Genomic DNA, 19690 nt, shown 5'->3' on the forward strand with positions numbered 1-19690 from the left:
GGTCCTGGCTCTGTGACCAACTCGATTTCCGGCCTCAGGCCAGGCCCTTCTCTCTGGGCCCATTTGGCCACCTGCACCATCAAGGGGCTGGACGAGGGCCTCCACAGGTCACTCCTGTTTGGACATGCTTGGCAGGCACCCAGAGCTGCAGGAACAACTACCAAATCTGAAACCTGCCTGGCGGGGGTCTGCTCAGAGGTTGCAAACTGGGGGCCACCAGCCGATTTCACAATGCAGAATTGTTTTGTCTGGGCCTCGGCATTTTAAAACAAACGAACAAAAAACCCACATTTTAAAATTGGGAGATTTCACGTAACAATTCAGGTTTCCAAGCTTCTTTGAATGAGCAGGTCAACAGCCCGGGGGCCTGTGGTCTAGCCTACGTACCACTGGCTGGAGCTGCCTTCTTACAGGCACACGTGCTCTCCGCTTCCCTTCCCTGTCCTCCTTCATTGCATTACCTGCCTGGCCTCAGCGGCCTTATGATTTTATGACCTTGACTTCCAACCCCCACCCTGTATGGGAACAAACCACCCAGGGAGTCAGTGGGGCAAAGCCAGCACTCATATACACTACACCCTAACATGGCGTTGCCTCCTTCAGCGAGCAGTCGCGGGGAGCCTGAGCCAAGGGAAGGGTTTGTTAAGGCTCCTTTGAGCCCAAAACCAATGTCGTAATACTCTCCGAGTGAAAGGGCTTGGCAGTGATGCTCAGGCAGAAGCAAGCTCCCAGAGCTGGGCTCCTGGCTTCCGGCCTTGGTGGGCCCAAGTTCTCACCTCTTCCTGCCTAGGCCCCTCCCTGTCAGGCTGGTGGCAAGTGGGGAGAACCCGGTCCAGCCTTGAGAAACCTGCTGTGCTCTCTTCTCACTGATGGGAAACGTTCATCCATTCAGCGAAGGTCTGCCGAGTTCCTGCTGTGTGCCAGGCTGTGCTGGCACTGGGGGATGCAGTGGGGAACCAGGGAGAGCTGGACTCTGCCCTCACAGAGAGCAAGGATGGGGCGTGCACTGCCCCCCTCCCCCCGCCCCGGAAGAGCGATCCTGAACTCTCAGTAAACTTCACCAGACCTTGCCTCTAATTTCTCGCCAAGAGAAGAGACCAACACAGGTGTGGACGTGACTGGAGGGTGAGAGGTCTCAGGAGGGACCCCCTGACAAGGACCCTGTGCTGTCCAGCCTGTCCTTCATCAGCACCACTCGGCCAGGCAGCAGAGGCCTTGAGGCAGGGTGGGGTTGGCTGAAACAGGCCCAGGATGGATCCTCTTCCTCCAGCCCTTCAAGGGACGCAACAAACAGATCCCATCTCTCCCCTTCAGCTCTTCCTAGCCCAAATGGGAGAAACCACATGCACTTGGCTATTTTCCTCTCGTAGTCTCCTCTGAATGAAGCCAGGGGAGTAGGGTCACTCTGGTCTCCAAGTACAACCCACATAACCCTTTGGTTTGCCTGGCTTTTTGCTGAGATGAGGACTGGCCTTGGGTAACAATGACACTTTCCCTCACTTACGTGACACCTCCGCACTTAAGGGCAGGCTCTGGGCTGGTCACCTCACACACGTCACTTCGCCAGAACCTCACGACACCCCGTGAGGTGCAGGCTCTTATTATTCCCATCTTGCAGACGTGAGAATTGAGGCCCAGGGTGATTAAGCAACTCACACCGTTAAGAAGTGGTTCAGCCAAGGATTCTGACCAGATGAGTCTGACACCAGAACCTGAAGTGTTAACCACTCTGCCCTACGGCCTCGTGTCCACTCTGGCCCCCCCGAGGACTGCAAGGTGAGGGGGGCCCTATGGCGCACTCAAGCTCTTTGAGCTGTTGCACTATCGGTTAAGCCTTTTTGCTTTTTAAAATATCAGGAAAACTAAACCCGGGAGTGCTTTGATTTTTATTTTAAATCTCAATCAACTGAAAAATTAAATCTGCTTCTCCCCTCCTGGCTCTTCAAGCCCAAGTGGCTGGCTGCCGTGGGGACCATTTGTCTTCCCCATGTCCCTGTTTCCTTCATCGCTGCTGCACAGCACCTAGGCCATCAGCAATATCAGGAGGTAGAGAGGCAAAAGGAGATTGTCTATCTGCGTAGTGTATGCTTCTAGGAGGGACACGGTGCTGATGGACCCCAAAATCCAAGCATAACTGTAGTTTAAGTCCACTCCACTGTCGAAGATTAAGATCAGAGCTACAGAAATGATCTGGGCAAATATAGATGTCATGGTCCCCTCAAAAGTCTTTTTAGTTCCAGGCCAGCGGATCTCCCCCATGGTGCTGCCGAATATGGAGGCCACAGTGTCGCCCACACCAACGGCCAGGACTCCTGCATAGGGGACTAGGGCCCTGGCTCCCCCTAGGCTACCCTTCTGTGTGCAGGGTCTGGGGACTAACCAAATGGGAAGAGACATGCCTAGGAGCAGGTAGATGTGGGTCAGGATGAGCGGTCCACTGTCTCGTTCGTCCAGGAAGAGGGACAGGAGGCTTCGCAGAGTGTGGCCCAGGGGCTTGATGCGGAAGTAGCGCACATACTCTAGGAAGACGAAGACCGCCAGACATACGGTGGCGGCCACGTAGAGCAGTGGCCGGTCCAAGATGATACCTGGGATGTAGGTGGCTACCACAATGAAGTGGAAATACTTCCGAGCAATGGTGGGGGCCTGGTGCTTCTTGGACTCGGAAGATGACCGCTTGGCATTCTGGTATAGCACCACCAGGCAGGCTAAGGTGGCCAGCAGAGACCAGTAGGCTAGGAGGTAGACTCGGGTCTCTGTCTGGAAGAGGAATTGAAAAAGCCACAGCAGGGGGTTCCTGCGGATGAGCCGGTGCAGCCAGGGCAGGACCACGCCGAGGCCCAGTACACAGGTCATGAGGTGGAAGAAGATGGAAGAGGCCCAGGTGCCTGAGTCCATGAAAACAAAGAGGGTGCTGAAGAAGATGCCCATGAGCACCATCCCTACCACCACTACCAGCAGGAAGAAGTCCAAGGGGTCCCCCTGGCTTTCCACCACAGTCAGAGAGCGCTTGATGAGCTGGTTGAGCACGAAGCTGATGCCACCCAGTACCAGCAGAGCCTCTCCAGGGGTGAAGCAGCGGGGCAGCAGATACAGCAGGATCATGTTGAGGTAGACAAAGATCAACAGGACCTCCAGGACCTCGATCACCTCGCCTACACTCAGCGAGTGCTTCAGGATATAAATGATGACACCTCCAGCCAAACCCGAGATGACACAGGTGTTGGTGGGCACTGGGCGAGTGATGCCCAGTGCCAGTACCGATGAGAAGAGGGCCACTGCCATGCCAGTGGCCGCCACCACAATTCCAAACCGCTCGAAGTATGGGTTCCCCGCAGCCTGGCAGCGCTCCTTCATAACCAGCCCGAGCAAAGGCATGACCACCGCGGCGGGCAGTAGGCCACTGTTTGCGGACATTCGAAACTGGAAGACAGCGCTTCCCTGCTGTAGCAGCCGGTCCCACTTGTACTGGACGTAGAAGGCCTGCACCGCGAGAGCCACGGCGCACCACGAGTATCGATCCCACACGGCCGCGTGGATGCTCAGCACCACTACGAACACCACTGCCGCCTCTGCCAGCACCGAACCGCTCAGCGGAGCCCCAGGCTCAGGGGCCGGGGAAGCGCACTCTCGGGTCATGTCTTCAGACCTGAGACTCCGGATAAACTGGGGTGACTAGGAACGCCCTGGACTCTGGGCCCTTTAATCCCCGCCAGGCAGACAGCGGTAGCTTCGCCCAGCCAGCACCTTCTCAATCCGTTCTCCAGCCGCGAGAAGGGAAGCTCTACTGTAGGCCACTCTCTGACGCCTGGGAGCTGGCGTCGGGCTGCCCTCCACCGCCTCACACCTATGGCGTAGACGTCGACCCTCGGCCGCCTCCCTCACAGCCTCGGCCGCCCTAGCCCGGAGTTCCTCACCTCTCTGAGAATCGCCATGTTGGCCCCGCCCCGGCGTCACGTGACGAAAAGCCCCGTCCACGCCCTGGAAGCGAGTGATCACGTGGGCGTGGCGTCTGGGGGCGGGGTTGGAGCGCGCGCGCGCGCGAAGATGGCGGCGGCCGCCGGCGATCCGTGTGTGAGGTGCGGAGCGGGCCGAGTCGGCGGGCGTGACTGTGAGGCGCGGGGTCGAAGCCGAGCGGAAGCGGGGCGGGAATTGGGGGCTAGATGTGGCAGCAGTGGCTGGGCGAAGGCCGGCTAGGTGGACGGGCTCCGGGACGGGAGGCGGTTACAGCCAAACGGTCCCCGCGCGCGGGGGTCTGAGGTGACTTCTCCAAGAGGGGGGCCGGTGCCTCACCACTTCCCTGGACTCCGGCCTCCTGTCTCCCTACCCGGTCCCTTTCCCTTCCTCCCCTCTCCCCTCGGCGAGTCCCTCGGCGCCCCCCTCCCCCCCACCTCGCTTCCTGTGCGGCGTGACGCTCCCTCGAGGCGAGACTCGGCGCTTCGCGGTCGCCCGGGGGAGCCCCTACCCGGGCCCCGCTGCAGCCTCCTGTGCCCGGCCCGGCGGCGCTCCCCAGGTTACCCCCTGTGCCCTCGTTGGGATGTCTGTTTCGGGCGTCGCCGAGCCACCTCCTGGCCGTTTCAGCCCTCTTTCGTCGCTCAGCCTTTCATTCATCCCATCCGTCTAGTCGTTTTCTCATGCATCGATTCCGTCAGCGGACATCCCAGGCGCCGTACTGGGTTTTGGGGACGGGAAGAGAAAATATTAAAAAAGAAAAAGACAGTTCTTGCTAGCGTACAGGCGCACTAGCGCCAGACACTGGCGACGCGCTTTCTTTTATCCGTGTTATCTTCTTGAACTCCCACAACTCCGGGAGGCACCCTGTAATTTACAGATGACTCACAAACCCAGCTCCGAACGGGCTGCGTGTCCGACTCCGAAGCTTTAACCGGATCGCCACACTTGCATCTCGCACTTAGCAGCCTGAAGTGTTTTTCCTTTCCAGCCTCCCGCCTAACCGTCCCTGTCACTTCTTGCTCCCTGTGCCGGCAGTGGTTCCCCACTTTTTTGTCTTGATCACTGCTGTAGCCTCAACACCCAGAAGAGCATGTAACAGGCTCTCGGTAAATGTTTATTCCGTTTGCCATTTCCTTCATCTCTCCGCTCTAGCGAGGTTTTCTTCTTGGGAATTTCCATGGAACTCTCCGAACCTTGTGAGGACCTTTTTTGCTTTTTCTTTCTCTGCTGTTTCGTGTCAGCTCTTCTGTCGGGCAGCATTGTGGTCGCTGTGCTCTCCTTTTCTTAGGCTTATCTTACAGCCATTGTGGAGCTTGGGTAAAGTTTAGCTCCTGCAGGGCAAGGCGCGTTCTTAATGAAAGAGGACAAGGGAAGGAAAGCTGTTAGTTTGCCTGAAAGATGCTCTCTTCATCCTGGAGAACCTACCAAACTCATACCTGAAGGTGGAAGAAATGACACTAGGATTTCTAGGCACTGCTTTGCTCATAGCTTGTTTTAGGAGCGATCTTTTTTTCTTTTCTTTTTTTTCCCCTTTCCTTTCTATTTGTGTTGGAAGGCATGCTATAATGATTGGGATTATACTGAACAGCAGCCTTCTGTTTGAAATGCTTAGAGGTCTGAACTAAGAAGAAACTTAAATTCTATTCCTGGTGCCTACTGATTTGCAGATGACCACAGACAGGCCACCTTACATATGAGTCTGTTTCTCCAAATGAGAATCGTTTTCAGAGCAGTATTGAGGTGGCTGTGAAGCATGTATGTTAATATGAGTTGGCACTAATCAAAAATGCAATAATACTCTCAAATCACTCAGGGTTTTGGGAGGATCACTGAGGGTTTGACGGGAAGTCAGTTTGAATTTTGGCATTTTGGCATATCTGTTGTGTTCTTCAGTTAATGTGTGCTTAAAAAACAAACAGGGCTTCTCTGGTGGCGCAGTGGTTGAGAGTCCGCCTGCCGATGCAGCGGACACGGGTTCGTGCCCCGGTCCGGGAAGATCCCACATGCCGCACAGCGGCTGGGCCCGTGAGCCATGGCCGCTGAGCCTGCGCGTCCGGAGCCTGAGCTCTGCAACGGGAGAGGCCACAACAGTGAGAGGCCTGCGTACCGCAAAAAAAAAAGAATAATTTAGCTCAGGCATACAAAAGCCTTCAATTAATGATAAATTTCTTTCCATTAATTGTGATGTAATGTTAGCCCCATTATTAGCTATTTATTATATAATAGATATCTAATCTGTTTTGTGCAAACCAGAAGCTATCCTTGGTAAAGTAAAAGCGTATGCCATTTTAAAGCCCCTCCCCTTTATTTTTTGCTAACTCAGATTTATCAAACAAGTAAGTTAGATGATAATTATTCTCTTTACAAAAGGCATTCTTCCAAAATTTACTATAAATTTCTTTAAATAGTGAGCTTGCTTCTGTCTTTAATTTCTTAGGGCTTGGCTTATTTGTACCTTTTAATATAGATTATCAGTACAAAGAGATATATTTGTTTCATCAACTGGATCTAGTCTCCTAATTTTTGAATAGTGAATGCTCTCGTTATCAGAAAGATGATTAGTGATCCCACAGTGCAGTTGTGGGAGTTGGTGATTATTGATTCAGCAGAATTGAAGTTGTTTTCTTAAAAGCATTAAGCTTTAGGAAAGATTTATAATCTTTAGGTGTCTTTCATCCTCTTTTGATGGGAAAATCCTGAACATTTTTAAATAGGGCTAGTGCTTTGTGTTACTGTCTTAATGGGGAAAAGATTTTTCAATTTATCCTCGTAGTTAATATAACTTGCATTCTTGTTAACTGTCTAGTATATTTTATGAGGACCTTTTCATCGTCTCTCTGAAAATAGGCTTTCTAAGCAGTGTTAATTATTTCAGGTTACTATTCTAGGGCTTATTTAGGATCTCCCAAAATATAATCCCTATGCTTTTTATAATCCTTTCTTTTTTTTATGACTTTAAAAAAAAAAATTGGGGCTTCCCTGGTAGCGCAGTGGTTGAGAGTCTGCCTGCCGATGCAGGGGACATGGATTCGTGCCCCGGTCCGGGAAGATCCCATGTGCCGCGGAGCGGCTGGGCCCGTGAGCCATGGCCGCTGAGCCTGCGCGTCCGGAGCCTGTGCTCCGCAACGGGAGAGGCCACAGCAGGGAGAGGCCCGCGTACCGCAAAAAAAAAAAAAATTGTTACTTTTATTTATTTATTTATGGCTGTGTTGGGTCTTTGTTGCTGCACTTGGGCTTTCTCTAGTAGCAGCGAGCGCGGGCTACTCTTCATTGCGGGGCGTGGGCTTCTCATTACGATGGCTTCTCTTTTTGCGGAGCATGGGCTCTAGGCGCGCAGGCTTCAGTAGTTGTGGCACGTGGGCTCAGTAGTTGTGGCTCACGGGCTCTAGAGTGCAGGCTCAGTAGTTATGGTGCACGGGCTTAGTTGCTCTGTGGCATGTGGGATCTTCCTGGCCCAGGGCTCGAACCCATGTCCCCTGCATTGGCAGGCGGATTCTTAACCACTGCGCCACCAGGGAATTCCCCATAATCCTTTCTTGAGAGAATTTCTTAATGATTACATTTTGAAATGTAATTCTAGATTAAAAAAAGAACCACAAAACATGTTTCCATGGATGAGGGAAGGAACTGGGGTTAGCACATGGTTGGGAGTATATTTGAAGAGCTCCCTGAGGGCAGGGACTATATCTCATGTGTGTGGGGGGTATTTTTTTGGTATCAATGTTAAATTTCTTGATTTCAATTGTTGTACTATGTATGAAGTTGTCCTTGCTTTTAAGAAAGTTACACTGAAGTGTCTAGGGATAAAGGAATATGATCTCTCTAATACAATTTTGTATAGTTTTGGAAAAATATGTGTGTGTACAGGTACACAAATAGCATTTTTGTGTTGTATATATAATACAGTTATACACACACACACAAAGAGGGAGAAAGAAAATAATAAAACAAATAATAATTGAATCTGAGCAAAGGATATATGAAAATTCTTTGTAATGTCAGAAGCAGAAGTTGCTTCCATGGCTCCACGGCTAGAGAGAAGACAAAGCCTGTTCTGGGAGATGGATTCACCAGTTCACTGTTCCTACTTTTTTTTTTTTTTTTTTTTTTGCTTCCTCTTGCTGTGATGTACATTCTTTAAAGGACTCACTTTTGGAATCTTACTGGAATTAAGTTAATATAAATCTGAAGTAGATTCTGATAAGATGTGTATGATAAGCCCTTGAACAGCCACTGTTTTTTCCATCACTCTATCCATATTCCCCAGAGATGCCACATTTCTTCAGAAATACGCCTGTTGTTGAATGATGAGTTGATGGTCTTGGAGGGCCTTCTGGGGAGGTGCGGTGTGGCGGGCAGCTTTGGCTCACTGCGGGGTGAAGGACACTGGTGGTGGAGGTACTGGGGATACTCATCGGTATGAGCTGTCCTGGAGGCCACCATTTTGACACCAAGACCTGGCCCTGCTCCTCATGTGTGTTTTTTTAATCTCCTGTATTTAGCACTGCATGTGGTTCCTAGTGGGAATTCATTAATGATTGAATGAACGTAGTGCCATTCATAATGACTGTTAGACTTTACTGGATTGAGAAAGTGCATTATGTCATGTATTTAGAAAATTTTCTGAAGGTGTTGGGGGTCCTGAAACAGATTAGTCTTTTTCTGGATTTTTGTTCCTTATTGGTCATTACGTTTTAATGAGAAGGGAGGAGATAGAAATACTAAATTGAGGCATCTTCTTAGCATAGAAGATGTACTGTAATTCATTAATTACTGTGTTTCATTAATTCTAAAATATACATTTTTCTTTTTTCCGAAAGAGCAAGATTACCTCTGCTTTCTCTCATTTTTTAGGAGTAGTAGAGAACTGTGGACAATTTTGCTCGGAAGGTCAGCTCTGAGAGAACTGGTAAGTGGTGTGTTCTTGAATGGATTCTGTGGTTCTTTGTGTAGTTTACATGACCAAAAACGCCCTTCTCTTTGAAATAGGAAGTAAACACCTTTTATTATTCCTAAAATAGGCATTATGCATTCCCCACTTCTCTTTGCTGAAATGCAGTGTGTCTTATAGCCTAGCTGTTGAAGTTTTCGAAATCTCCACTTTTCTTTGTACCTCAGTGATTCCTTTTCTGAAAAGATACCAGTGCTACTTGACTGGCTGCTGAGAGTAGGGGTACAAACACCATTTTACTACCATAGGCTAACAGAGATTCTCAGGCCTTTTCTCTGTCTCATATTGACTTGCCTTTTCTTCCTTTTCTGTTTAGCTAGCTGCTTAGGTCACAGAGGCTGAGGTTTTTAGGACATTTCCAAGTATATAATCAATAAAGAACAGTTCTTCATGTGGATCCCTGAGTGTTCTGACTCTGTGAGGCTAAAGTGTTAAGATGACATATAATTATTACTAGTGTTGTTATTGTAATTAACATAATGAATGTTAACATCATTTTTAGAGCCTTAACATTTTTTGATATGCCTTCATCAGATAATTCCATGTCTGAGAATATATTTTAAAAGAAAGAAATTGTTTTGGGCACAAAGCTCTTTACCATAGTGTTATTCATATAAATAAAGAATTATAGCCAGCTTAAATGTATCTAACATTAGAAGAATGGTAAATAAATTATGATCTAGCCACTTGATAAAATATTATGCAACCACTAGAAAGGATGTTTATCAAGATTTTCATAATAAGGTTAAATCATTATGTTAGAATGTTAAGCAAAGAAAAGCAGGCTACAGAATTCTATATCCAAAATTATTTCAACTGTGGGGAAAAATGCATGTTAAAAAGACTCAAAAGAATATGTTATCCTCAGTGTGATCCTGGAATCTGATTAAAATTGCATTTGTATAATTTCCTTCTTCTTTTCCAGAATCAGATTGAGGCAGAGCTGAATAAACATTGGCAGCGGCTGTTAGAAGGGCTTTCTTACTATAAACCTCCCAGGTATGGCTATTCTGTGGGTCTCATCTGAGTAATTCCCCTGAGGAACCTGACATAGATGAAACCACCCTCATGTAGGATTCTGTGATATTACTGGGTTAGTTAGATCAGAGGGTATATAATTTGGCTAACCAGGGAAAAAGAGTAGGGCACATTTTTTTCTCTCTGTTGAAGAAAAGGAAATTCCTTCTGGAAATACAGTATTGTTGAATCCGTTGTATAACCCTAGTATCCAGGGATGAGGATTTATTAAATACTCAATTAAGATTCCTAATACTTATTTCAGTCCATCATGTTTGTGTGAGAGACCGTCAGCACCAAATGCTAGGATATAGCAGTGAACAATGCTGGCACAAAATAGCAGCTGACACTCATGTATTTTTTGCTATGTACCAGTTACTGCTGTAAGCAGTAGACTTACGGTAAGTTATTTAATCCTCACAACAGCCCTTTGAGATAGGTACTATTTTTGTTCTTTTTTTTTTTTTTTGTGGTACGCGGGCCTCTCACTGTTGTGGCCTCTCCCGTTGTGGAGCACAGGCTCCGGACGCACAGGCTCAGCGGCCATGGCTCACGGGCCCAGCCGCTCCGCGGCATGTGGGATCTTCCCGGACCAGGGCACGAACCCGTGTCCCCTGCATCGGCAGGTGGACTCTCAACCACTGCGCCACTAGGGAAGCCCTATTTTTGTTCTTTGTTTGAATATATAGATTTTTTTTGCTCGGCAGTGGAAAAGAACAATAATAAAATAGAAAGTGGTTAAAAAAGAAGATTCTTATCTTAATTCCTAGTCCAGCTCTCATTCTATTATGCACCATAGTTCTCAAGCTGCCCTCATTTCCCTTCTACTTCTGAACACCTGTTGATTTTATTACATCTTCGCCTTCCATCTTCATTCTCTTAGGTTAGTGAAGAACTTTCTTTTTTTGATCATCTGTTAACCCTTCCCCCATAATTATTTTGAAGTAACTCCCAGACATCATGTTGTTTTATCTGTAAATACTTTACTATGTATCCAGAATATATGGACTTGAAAAAAGAAGATAAGCACTATGTTATCACATGTAGGTATTTTTATTATTATTGTTTCCATTTTACAGATGGGGAAACTGAGGCACAAAGAGGTTAAGTAACTTGCCCAAGGTCACACAGCTAGTAAGTGGTAGAACCAGGATTCGAACCTGGCAGTCTTACTCCAGTGTCTGTGTTCTTAATCATCATTCTGTGTTGCCTCTTTCAGACCTTATTGTTTAACTTTATACTAGCCTTTGTGTTGTGGATTTTCTGTGAAATGTGAGAGTCTCTCTAAAAAAAAAAGAAAAAATCCAACAACAATATGCTTTAGTTCACAGAATGGGCATTTGTGGTATGAATTTCTTTTTTTTTTTTTTTTTTTGCTGTACGCGGGCCTCTCACTGTTGTGGCCTCTCCCGTTGCGGAACACAGGCTCCGGACGCGCAGGCTCCGCGGCCATGGCTCACAGGCCCAGCCACTCCGCAGCATGTGGGATCCTCCCGGACCGGGGCACGAGCCTGCGTCCCCTGCATCGGCAGGCGGACTCTCAACCACTGCGCCACCAGGGAAGCCCTGAATTTCTTTTTTTAAAGACAAAAGTTCCTTTTGTAGTAGCATGGGATTTTAAAGTCTGACAGACTTTTTTTTTTTTTTTAACTGCAGGCTTAATTTGAATTTAACACAGATTTTTAAACATTTTTAACTTTTTTTTTAATGTCCTCTTTCTGTTCCAGGATTCAGCCCAGGGTATCATATTGCATTTAGTTGTCATGTCTCCTTAGCTGTTAGCTGTGACAGTATCTCAGTCTTTCCTTGGTTTTCATGACCTTGAATAGTTTTGAGGAAGACTGGTCAAGTATTTTGTAGTAGAATACCGTCAATTTGGAAGTCTGATTTTTTTTTTTTTTCATTATTAGATTGAGGTTGTGGGTTTTGGGAAAGAATACACTGAGGTGAAGTACCATTCTTATCACATCATGGCAGAGGATACATGTTATCCACATGAAGTCACTGGTGATGTTAACCTTGCTCACTTGGGTAAGGTAGCATTTGCCAAGTATCTCTTCTGTAAAGTCACTCCTTTCTCTTTCCCTACTCTGTTTTTCGGAAGTGAGTCACTCAGTATAGCCCGCTTTCAGTGTGTGGGTGTAGTGAAATTAAACTACCTCCTGAAGGGGGTAGCATATATGTGTGTTACTGGAACTCCTTCTGTAAGGAAGATTTTTCCCTTCTTCCCCATTTATTTACATATATATTCATTCATTTATTTAAGTCATTATGGACTCATGTATATTTCATACTTTGTTTTTACTTTGTTCCAGCTTTGGCCATTGGGCATTCTTTGAGGTTTTGACATGTCCCCATGCTTTTGTTTTCTGAGTATATTCTTACTTTCTGGCATTACAAGATGCTCCAAGCTCATCTGGTATTTTCCCCACCCCAGCTCTAGAATCAGCCATTTCTCCAAGGAGTCCTGATACCTTTTGTTAGAGAATGGTATTAGAAATAAAGATCTGGGTGCTGGGTGTGTGCGCTGCTACTGGAATGTCATAGCTTCTAGGCCTTCTGAGTGTACATAGACAATATATATACGTATACTAACAGACCTGGTTTTAAATTTCACCTCACCTTTTTATTAGCTGTGGGATTTTTGGTAAGTTATTTATTCTTTCTAAGTGTTGGTAATTCCATTTGTAAAATGGGGATAGTAATGTTTACCTTCCAGTCTAGTTATAAGGATCAAAAATAATTAATGTAACTAAGTAGATCTACAAATAATATAGTTATAACTATAGTTTGTAACAGAGATATACTGTATTTATTACTTAGACATAGTTTTGTGTTATAAAGTCTGTAGAGATGAACTTGTGTGTGTGTGTGTGTGTCTGTGCGCGCGCATGTATGTGTATTTTATAGGCACCTAAAAGGCAGAAAAAGGTCTGTGGTAAAAATATCTTTAATATTTTTGTTTTAAACCCCTAGAGGGTCATTGAGAATGAGGAAATGATTCACTGTTCTTTTCATAGTCCAAATTCAGCTGAAAAAGTGAAAGCTAATAAAGATGTAGCTTCACCACTGAAGGAACTGGGTTTAAGAATCAGCAAGTTTTTGGTGAGTAAAAATTAGCACTGGCTCTGTTTATTACCTGCAGGGTGGATATGTGTGGTTTTGTTGTTAGTGATTGTTAGTGAAAATTCAGTTTATTTCAGTTTTAGAGATTAAACTGAGCACATTATATTTCAGAAATGCCCAAGTTGCAACTCTTCTTGCTAAAAGCCACAAGTCAAGTTGCCTGACCCTGTTTACGGCATATCATAGAGTTTTCTTCAGCATACTTGGGGTGTTCTTTAAGTCGCCTAGATTGTATTTAATTATGTAGCTGTTTCCTTTTCATTTTGGAAACCCAGATCATGCCTGCTGCTATATTAATGTTCTTGGTGAATAAGCACAGTTGTTTCTGACATGTAAGTTTAACTGGCATGTAAATTACATGTCAGTGGCTGCTCCTTTTTTCTCCTATTTGGGTTAAAATTATGTTGTGTGAAATCTTTTAAAATAATTTTTGTTTATTCAAGTTCCGTGTTCATTCTAGAGAACAAATCTTTAGATTGCTTTGCGTGCTCTTTGTGGTTTCTGACCTGAGGTGGCTGTTCCTCCCTTGTAACCTCTGTTTTCAGGGTCTTGATGAAGAACAGAGTGTGCAGTTACTCCAGTGTTACCTTCAAGAGGATTACAGAGGTACTCGGGACTCACTAAAGGTTTGTAGTTATGTCCAGCTCCCTTCTCCTACCTTTATCCTTTTCCTTGTTGGTTTTAGATAATTCAGGATTTTGGTGCCAGTTCTCTGCAACAGAGATGGGTGATCAGATACAGCCATTCTCAGGAAAGACTTTGTAAAGCCTTTAAAAAACATATGCTTAAGTCGAGGTCTGTCCTCAGACTTGGAGGGGCCGAGAGGTCAAAGATTGACATGTTAATCATAGAATCGCAGGATGTCAGAGCTGAAAAGGACCTGAGACAACATCTAGCCTTTCCAGCCCCTGATTTTATATATGAGAAACTTGAGGCCAGAGGAGAGGGGCAGGGATTTGAGCACAGACTTGGATACACTTAGGTAAAAAAATGTATCCAGAAATGAACGGGCAATTATAATCTTGAAGGGTAAGGTAAAGATGTTTACCTTTTTCTTTGTTAATTGATTTTGCTAATAAGATGGCTCTTTGTTCTTTTTTCTTTCAGACGGTACTGCAAGATGAGAGGCAGAGCCAGGCCTTAATCCTGAAGGTCAGTGCTAGTCACCATTTCCATTCTTTGATGTAAAATTGGGCAACAGATTCTTGACCATGTTCTGAGCATTGCTGGCTTTTTTAAATGCAGTAGGATTAATTTGAAGTTTTAAATTTCTTTATCTTTCTTTCTTTATCTCCCCCCACCCCCAAAGTTGTATTTTTGTTTTATGATTTTCTTTGCTGTGCAAAAGCTTGTAAGTTTGATTAGGTCCCATTTGTTTATTTTTGCTTTTATTTCTATTGCCTTGGGAGACTGACCTAAGAAAACATTGCTATGATTTATGTCAGAGAATGTTTTGCCTTTGTTCTCTTCTAGGAGTTTTATAGTATCATGTTTTATATTCAAATCTTTAAGGCATTTTGAGTTTATTTTTGTGTATGGTGTGAGGAAGTGTTGTATCTTTGACCTTGATTTACATGTGGCTGTTCAGCTTTCCCAGCACTACTTACTGAAGAGACTATCTTTTTTTCATTGTGTATTCTTGCCTCCTTTTTCAAAGATTAATTGACTGTAGGTGTGTGGGTTTATTTCTGGGCTCCCTATTCTGTTCCATTGATCCATATGTCTGTTTTTTTTTTTGACCGCACCATATGGCATGCGGAACTTCCCTGACCGGGGGTCGAACCCGCGCCCCCTGCAAGTGTGGAGTCTTAACCACTGGATCATCAGGGAAGTCCCCATATGTCTATTTTTGTGCTAATACTACGCTGTTTTGATTACTGTAGCTTTGTAGTATTGTCTGAAGTCTGGGAGGGTTATGCCTCCAGCTTTGTTTTTTTTCCTCAGGATTGCTTTGGCAATTCTGGGTCTTTTATGGTTCCATATAAATTTTAGGATTATTTGTTCTAGTTCTGTGAAAAATGTCATGGGTAATTTGAGAGGGATCGCATTAAATCTGTAGATTGCTTTGGGTAGTCTGGCTATTTTAACAATATTAATTCTTCCAGTTCAAGAGCGTGGGATATCTTTCCATTTCTTTGAATCATCTTCAATTTCCTTTATCAGTATTTTATATTTTATAGTTCTCAGCATATAAGTTTTTCACCTCTTTGGTCAGGTTTGTTCCTAAGTTTTTTGTTTTTGTTTTTTTTGGTGTGATTTTCTTTTTTTTTCCTTTCTAAAAAATTTTTATTTTATTTTGGAGTATAGTTGACTTACAATGTTGTGTTAGTTTTAGGTGTACAGCAAAGTGATTCAGTTTTACATATACATGTATCCATTCTTTTTCAGATTCTTTTCTCATATAGGTTTTTACAGAATATTGAATAGAATTCCTTGTGCTATACAGTAGGTCGTTGTTGATTATCTAGATGTGATTTTAAAAGGGATTATTTTTTACTTTCCCTTTATGATATTTTATTGTTATTGTAAAGAAACACAGCAGATTTCTGTATGTTAATCTTGTGTCCTGCTACCTTGCTGAATTTGTTTATCAGTTCTAGTAGTTTTTGTGTGGAATCTTTAGGGTTTTCTATGTTATCTGCATGTAATGGCAATTTCACCTCTTTTCTTCCAATTTGGATACCTTTTCTTTTTCTTCCCTGATTGCTGTGGCTAGGACTTCTAATACTGTGTTGAATAGAACTGGTGAGAGTGGGCATAGGATCTCATTTGACCATGACTTCTGAAGTAGTTTCCTATTTGGTATTTAGTGAGAACTGGGTACATCAGTTACAAGCAATTAGGACATAGACTAATGGTATTTTTATATTTGCTTTCATGTATTTGGCCTGTCAGTTTATTTATTTATTTTAAAATATTTATTTATTTATTGGCTGCCTTGGGTCTTTTTTTTTTAAAATAAATTTATTTATTTATTTATTTATTTTTGGCTGAGTTGGATCTTTGTTGCTTCACGCAGGCTTTCTCTAGTTGAGAGAGCGGGGGCTACTCTTCATTGTTGTGCGCGGGCTTCTCATTACAGTGGCCTCTCATTGTGGAGCATGGGCTCTAGAGCGCAGGCTCAGTAGTTGTGGCGCATGGGCTTAGTTGCTCTGCAGCATGTGGGATCTTCCAGGACCAGGGTTTGAACCTGTGTCCCCTGCATTGGCAGGCGGATCCTTAACCGCTGCGCCACCAGGGAAGCCCTGCATTGGGTCTTAGTTGCAGCACATGGGCTCTCTAGTGGCTTGTGGGCTTCAGAGCGTGTGGGCTCTGTAATTGCAGCGTGTGGGTTTAGTTGCCCCATGGCATGTGGGGTCTTAGTTCCCTGACCAGGGATCAAACTGGCATCCCCTACATTGCAAGACGGATTCTTAACCACTGGACCACCAGGGAAGTCCCTGGCCTGTCAGTTTATAGTCAGTTTATTACTTGAATGCCCAACTGAGAAGTCATGCTAGAAAACTTGTTTATATTTTTAAATAATTCCTTTTATCTTGTATAACTTTACTTGTATCCTAGTTCATGAAGGTCTTTTGCTTTCTTTTGGCCTAACACTGTCTCCATTTCTGTGATTGTTTATACAGATCTAATTTTTCCATTCACATCTTTTTTTTTTAATTAATTAATTTATTTTTGTCTGCATTAGGTCTTCATTGTTGTGCATGGGCTTTCTCTAGCTGCGGCGAGCAGGGGCTACTCTGTTGCAGTGCGCGGGCTTCTCATTGCAGTGGCTTCTCTTTGTTGCGGAGCACGGGCTCTCTGCATGTGGGCTTCACTAGTTTTGGCGTGCGGGCTTCAGTAGTTTGGGCTCACGGGCTCTAGAGTGCAGGCTCAGTAGTTGTAGCACACCGGCTTAGTTGCTCCGCAGCATGTGGGATCTTCCCAGACCAGGGCCCGAACCCGTGTCCCCGGCATTGGCAGGTGGATTCTTAACCACTGCGCCACCAGGGAAGTCCCCCATTCACATCTTTAAGTGATTTTTTAATCAGTAAATTTAAAATTGAATATCTTCCATGCAAAGATGAGTAACTGATTTTGAATCTTTGGGTTCTTCCCAGATTGCAGATTATTACTATGAAGAAAGAACGTATATTCTTCGTTGTGTCTTACATCTTCTCACTTATTTCCAAGATGAAAGACACCCCTATAGGGTAAGCCCATTTAGTCCTCTTGTTTCTCTTTACCCTGTAAAATTCAATCCTTTTTATAATTTATTCATATTTCTGTTCATTTGAATATTTACCTTTTACTCAACATATAAGTTACTGTTTTGGATTTTTTTTTAAGGTTGAATATGCAGACTGTGTTGATAAATTGGAAAAGGAACTAGTTACAAAATATAGACAGCAATTTGAAGAGCTTTATAAAACTGAAGCACCAACATGGGAGACGCATGGAAACCTCATGGTATGTGGTTATTGGGCCCTCCTGTAACGCTCAGGAGAATTGTATATCTGCTCATAGAGCTCTAGGTGAAATTATTTATTCACCTATGAACTTAAAACATTTATAAATTGTCATTCTTTAGAATAGTTTAAACATGTGATATGAATCAAAACATTGACTTTAACTAATGGTATTTAATTTTTACCTTCCCCTTGACTTTGTCTCTCCAGTTAATTTACTTTTTTTCTTACCTGAAATATTCTCTTAGTGGTTAATGAAACTCTAAACCCAAGATTTCATCTTCTTTATTATCATTATCTATTAAGTGTGTGACACTAGTCTAATTGTTTTATCCTAAATCTTAAACCAATGTGCATTTATAGATTAGAACATGACCTTTTTTGTTTTGAAATTATTATTATGTTTATTAAAACAATTCAACCAAAAAACAGACAGTAGCTATTTAAAATACTTAATAGAAGAAAAGAGCTCACTTGTAATAGCAACAAAAGCATAAATTTCTCAGGAATAAGCTTACTATAATCCAAAATCTAAATGAAGGGAACTTTAAAATGCTAAAGGGATATAAACAGTCATAATCAAATGGAAAGACATGGTGCCTTCTTGAAAATAAAGACTCAGCACCAAGTGTCAGTCCTTCTTATTTTAACCTATAAATTTACTGTGATCCTAGAAAAAATACAAGTATTTGCTTTGCCTTTTATTTTGGAACTAGACAAGCTGGTTCTAAAATTCATTTGAAAAATAAATAAGAATAGCCAGGAAGTTTTTCAGAAAGGAAGATAAGCTTTATTAGATAATAAGACTAAAATAATTTAAAGCATGGCATTGGTACATGAATAAATAGACTGATGAATAGCACATAGTTGAAAGTCTAGTGTAGACCAAATGCTGATAGGGAATTAGTGTATGATAAAGGTGGCATTTCAAATTAATGGGGAAATGTTGGGTTTTTCAATAAATGGTGTTGGAACTACTGGGTAGCCATCTGGAGAAAAATCAAACTGTATCTCTATCTCATTCCTTCTACCAGAAGAAAATCAGAGAGATATCAATGATTTAAATTTTTAAAATTCAACTATAAAAATACTAGAAGACACATGGGAGGTAGTTTTGTTTTTATTTTTTTGGATTGGAGAAGACTTTTTTTTTTTTTTTTTTTTTGCATTACGCGGGCCTCTCACTGTTGTGGCCTCCCCCGCTGCGAAGCACAGGCTCCGGACGCGCAGGCTCAGCGGCCATGGCTCACGGGCCCAGCCGCTCCGCGGCATGTGGGATCCTCCCAGACCGGGGCACGAACCCGTGTCCCCTGCATCGGCAGGCGGACTCTCAACCACTGCGCCACCAGGGAAGCCCTGGAGAAGACTTTTTAAAGTAAAACACAGGACTTCCCTGGCGGTCCAGTGGTTAAGACTCCGCGCTTCCACTGCACGGGGCACGGGTTCCATCCCTGGTCGGGGAACTAAGATCCCTGGTCAGAGCACTAAGTGCCATGTGGCCAAAATAGATAAATAAATAAAAATAAAGTAAAACTCAGAAGCCATAAAAGAAAAAAGAAAAGATAAACCCAGCAACATCAAATCAAAAACTTTTACAAGGCAAAAAAACAAAAATAGTGCTATAAGCAAAGTCAAAAGACAAACTCATAGCCTAAAGGGTTCTTGAAATAGAAAGAACACCTGTAAGTCAATAAGCAAAACCGAACAGAAAAACAGGCAAATGAAATACATATTTACATGACAAAACTCACATCCAAGGGATGAGATAATGGGCACTCATACTTTGCTGTTTGAATTTATATACTTTTTAATGGAAAACATTATGACAATATCTAAAAATTGAAAAGCACATATTTCTTGACCTAGTAGTTCCACTTTAAGAGTTTATCCTATAGATACATTCACACTTACATGAAATGACTGTGTAAATGACACATCTGTAGCATCCCTCAGCTTTATTCAGATATAATTTACATCCAGTAAAATTCATTCATTTTAAGTGTACAGTTTGAATTTGGCAGTTGTATATAGTTATATGCAGTAACCACCTTCATGATCAATATATATTGATAGAACATTTCTGTCTATCCAGTAAGTTTGCAGTTAGTCTGTGACCCCTGGCCCCCAGCAACTACTAGTCGGAATGAATGAATGTGTGTGGCATATTATTGGAAGGACAAACAAAAACCTCTAA

At 43.7% G+C, this 19690-nt stretch overlaps 2 protein-coding genes and 1 long non-coding RNA gene across 6 annotated transcripts in view; 2 read left to right on the top strand and 1 right to left on the bottom strand.

Moving 5' to 3' along the window:
- Positions 1-1867: 1867 nt before the first annotated feature.
- DOLK (dolichol kinase) lies at positions 1868-4062 on the bottom strand. The gene has a single exon (XM_004269122.4). It carries the CDS (start codon positions 3637-3639, stop codon positions 2023-2025), a length of 1617 nt encoding a protein of 538 aa, XP_004269170.1. The 5' UTR covers positions 3640-4062; the 3' UTR covers positions 1868-2022.
- The window catches only part of NUP188 (nucleoporin 188), a 42288-nt gene continuing 26611 nt past the window's right edge, over positions 4014-19690 (top strand). For 2 of the 4 annotated variants that reach the window (XM_033427017.2, XM_033427016.2), the window contains exons 1-8: positions 4025-4079; positions 8809-8863; positions 9831-9904; positions 12943-13027; positions 13594-13674; positions 14156-14200; positions 17149-17241; positions 17378-17497. In XM_033427017.2, coding sequence (XP_033282908.2) covers positions 4048-4079; positions 8809-8863; positions 9831-9904; positions 12943-13027; positions 13594-13674; positions 14156-14200; positions 17149-17241; positions 17378-17497 — 585 coding nt within the window. In that variant the 5' untranslated portion in view covers positions 4025-4047. Of the gene's footprint in view, positions 4080-8802; positions 8864-9830; positions 9905-12898; positions 13028-13593; positions 13675-14155; positions 14201-17148; positions 17242-17377; positions 17498-19690 lie in introns of those variants that run through there. The other 2 variants (XM_004269121.3, XM_049711731.1) reach the window with 2 other exon arrangements.
- LOC125964888 (uncharacterized) lies at positions 11069-11999 on the top strand. Its single transcript, XR_007478217.1, has 2 exons — positions 11069-11267; positions 11487-11999. It is a non-coding gene; the product is annotated as an uncharacterized LOC125964888 (long non-coding RNA).

Source organism: Orcinus orca, chromosome 6, assembly GCF_937001465.1.
Source record: "Orcinus orca chromosome 6, mOrcOrc1.1, whole genome shotgun sequence".
Lineage (NCBI taxonomy): Eukaryota > Metazoa > Chordata > Mammalia > Artiodactyla > Delphinidae > Orcinus > Orcinus orca.

Coding starts and splice junctions, on each gene's coding strand:
- DOLK (XM_004269122.4), bottom strand. CDS start 3,639: ATGACCCGAGAGTGCGCTTCCCCGGCCCCTGAGCCTGGGGCTCCGCTG.